General features: G+C 60.6%; 2 protein-coding genes across 2 annotated transcripts in view; one reads left to right on the forward strand and one right to left on the reverse strand.

Moving 5' to 3' along the window:
* Positions 1-757, forward strand: part of SPRG_20878 (hypothetical protein) — a gene marked incomplete at both ends in the record, with an annotated part of 1697 nt that extends 940 nt beyond the window's left edge. Inside the window, 2 exons of the mRNA XM_012350771.1 lie at positions 72-368; positions 419-757. Coding sequence (XP_012206161.1) covers positions 72-368; positions 419-757 — 636 coding nt within the window. The remainder of the gene's footprint in view (positions 1-71; positions 369-418) is intronic.
* Positions 758-1186: 429 nt separating this feature from the next.
* Positions 1187-2117, reverse strand: SPRG_09998 (hypothetical protein; the record flags this gene model as incomplete). Its single annotated transcript, XM_012350751.1, has 4 exons — positions 1187-1575; positions 1628-1762; positions 1825-1951; positions 2003-2117. 4 exons carry the CDS (start codon positions 2115-2117, stop codon positions 1266-1268), a joined length of 687 nt encoding a protein of 228 aa, XP_012206141.1. The 3' UTR covers positions 1187-1265.
* Between the last annotated feature and the right edge of the window lie 431 nt (positions 2118-2548).

Raw genomic sequence — 2548 nt, forward strand, 5'->3', positions numbered from 1 at the left:
GGCCTCGACGCCGAGCGGAAAAAAGTCCAAGGACAAGAAGACGACGACGACGCCGGCCACGACGGCCCAAGAAGGAGTCGGCCAAGCCCAAGTCGGAGCGCCAGCCGATCCTGAACGCGGTCAACTTCCCGCCGCTCCCGACCAACGTCGGCGGCGCCGCCATCACGCAGGCGTACTCGCACGAGGACATTATGGAGATTGTCAAGCACATGGACGAAGCCGACTGCGTGCTGCCGGAAGGCAAGATGGATTTCGAGGCGCACGCCGCCGCGCTCACGCCGGATGCCCACCCGGACCTCCTCCGCAACCAGCGCACGTACTCGATCGAGAAAAGCGCGCGAGGCGCTCCGCCAGGGCCGCCCGATCCGGTCCGACTCGGTCGGCTCGGTCGACTACGAGTCGATGATGTATGGCGAAGAGTAAAACAAAAAAAGCGCGCGAGCTCCGCCAGCAGGCCCAGGAAAAGGCCGTCGAGGAGGGCAAGCCCATCGTCGCGGCGGTAAAAGAGAAGCCCGCCAGCGGGTACGCGGCCGCCTTGATCAACGGCGCGGCGGCGGCCGCTGTCAAGAAGGAAGAGGCCCCGAAGAAGAAGGAGGTCGAGTCGCCCAAGAAGGCGGCGCCGGTCAAGAAGGCTGTCGTTGTCGAGGCGAAGAAGGAGGTGAAGGAAGTGCCCGTCGTCGCGCCCACGGGTGCCTGGGGTGCGCGCTCGTTCTTGGACATTGTGAAGGAGCCCAAGAAGGCCGAGGCCGAGGAATAAAGCAATTAGGATCAGACTGCATATCGCGTATGTACATATATTTCAACGTGTCCCACCACCGCGCGCAAGGCCAAGCAAGGCACGTCCCTTGGTCAGAAAAGCTGGAGCGTTGTCCCGGTCTCCGCTGTACACAAAAGACGTGCGGCGTGCTGGTCACCGATGGATACGCAAGGGCCTTGCACTCTGAACCGTCTGCGACGATGTAGACCCTACACCTAATGACGGCAATGTCGACCGACCACGGCAGATCCATTAGCCGTCACCATCACGCGTCGGTCTTGAACTGTGTATGCATATCCATCCTCGAGCAGCCGTCCAACATCGCACCGGAAGAGGACTCACCACGGAGCGACTGCGAGCGAGGACGCTCCAAGAGGCTGCAGGTGCGGACACGACGACAGACCACCGCAGGAGCCCACGCGGATGACGAGCCGAGTAATACATGGATATGTGCATTGGACGGGTTTGCAGCTTACATGCCTTGTCGAAATCGTGCAGCGCCGTCGCTTCACTTGATGTGCGCGTGCTTGTTCCAGTACTCGACCGCCTCTTGGTACTTGATCGGGTCGATCGGGACGCCCGAGCCGCCGGCGCCCTTTCCGAGCGCATTCCGAAAGTAATGCATCGGCTCCATCGGCAGCTCCGTGTCGACGTCCTGCGCAATGATGTTGGTGATGCGCCACGGTGCGTCGCTCAGCGCAATGTCTTTGCCCATCGCTTCGTTCTCCAAAAACACTTGCTCGCGGCTGTAGAGCACAATATCGAGAAACTTGGCCGTCACCGGCGTCACGCTGTGCGACGGAAACCAGCGCATGAGCCTACGCCATCCATCTCGTGCCTGCTTGCATGCGAGAGAAGAAAAGGATGTACACTGGGAGCTCTTCGGGGCGGCGCTTCGTGTAGCCCGATTGGAGCAAGTGGATCGACTTGTGCGTGATCGGCACCGTCTGGACGCGCGCGTTGATAAAGTTGGGCACAAACAAGTGCTTGCAGAACGGGGCGTAGCTGCGCAAAAACGCTCTGAGCGACCGACGACGAGGATCGAGGATCGAGGAGGGATGGCGTACCCGTCGACGAGCGCGTACTCGCCATTCTCGTAGTACTTGTTGATCATGGCTTCGAACTTGGTCTTGTCGTACTTGACTTGCGTCCCGCGAAAGTTGGCGTCGTCGAATTGCCGCATGACAAACTCGTCTACGCCGCCGCCCATGAGCTACTCGAGTCGCAAGATATATGCGACCGCACCGAGAACGATCGACGGCGACGACGGCTTCTTGGGCGTCTCGTCCGGCGCCGACGTGCTCATGGCGCGGACAGGCGCGCGGAGCGATCTTGCGCGGCGAAGGAGCAGCAGGGACATGGCAAGGACGGCGCGAGACGGACTTTAACGACGGTCTTGGCACCAAACACGAATGCGAAGTTCGAAGTGTTTATTTGCGGTCCGTAGGGTTGGGCGGCGGCACGGACGTTAAAAACACGCAACTTGGGTGCCGATCCCGATGCATCGCAGCAGCATTGCACGCAACAGGATGTGCCCCCCTTGCCCCGACAAGGTGGCGACTCGCACCCAGCGCGCTCGGCTTTGGGCTCGCAGCCACCAATCGGATTCCTCTAGTAACGTCGCGAGGTCGATGTGTCGTCGTGGGCTGTAAGCAGCAATCCATTCTGAGTCTAGCCGTTGCAATCATCGACGCCCTGCCACGCAGGCAACCAATTGACCGTTGAGGACCGCGATCCAACGTTGGTCGATACATTCGCCCAGAGAAAAATTCTCTTCATGTCACTGCGCCT

This window comes from Saprolegnia parasitica (assembly GCF_000151545.1).
Source record: "Saprolegnia parasitica CBS 223.65 unplaced genomic scaffold supercont2.69, whole genome shotgun sequence".
NCBI lineage: Eukaryota > Oomycota > Saprolegniomycetes > Saprolegniales > Saprolegniaceae > Saprolegnia > Saprolegnia parasitica.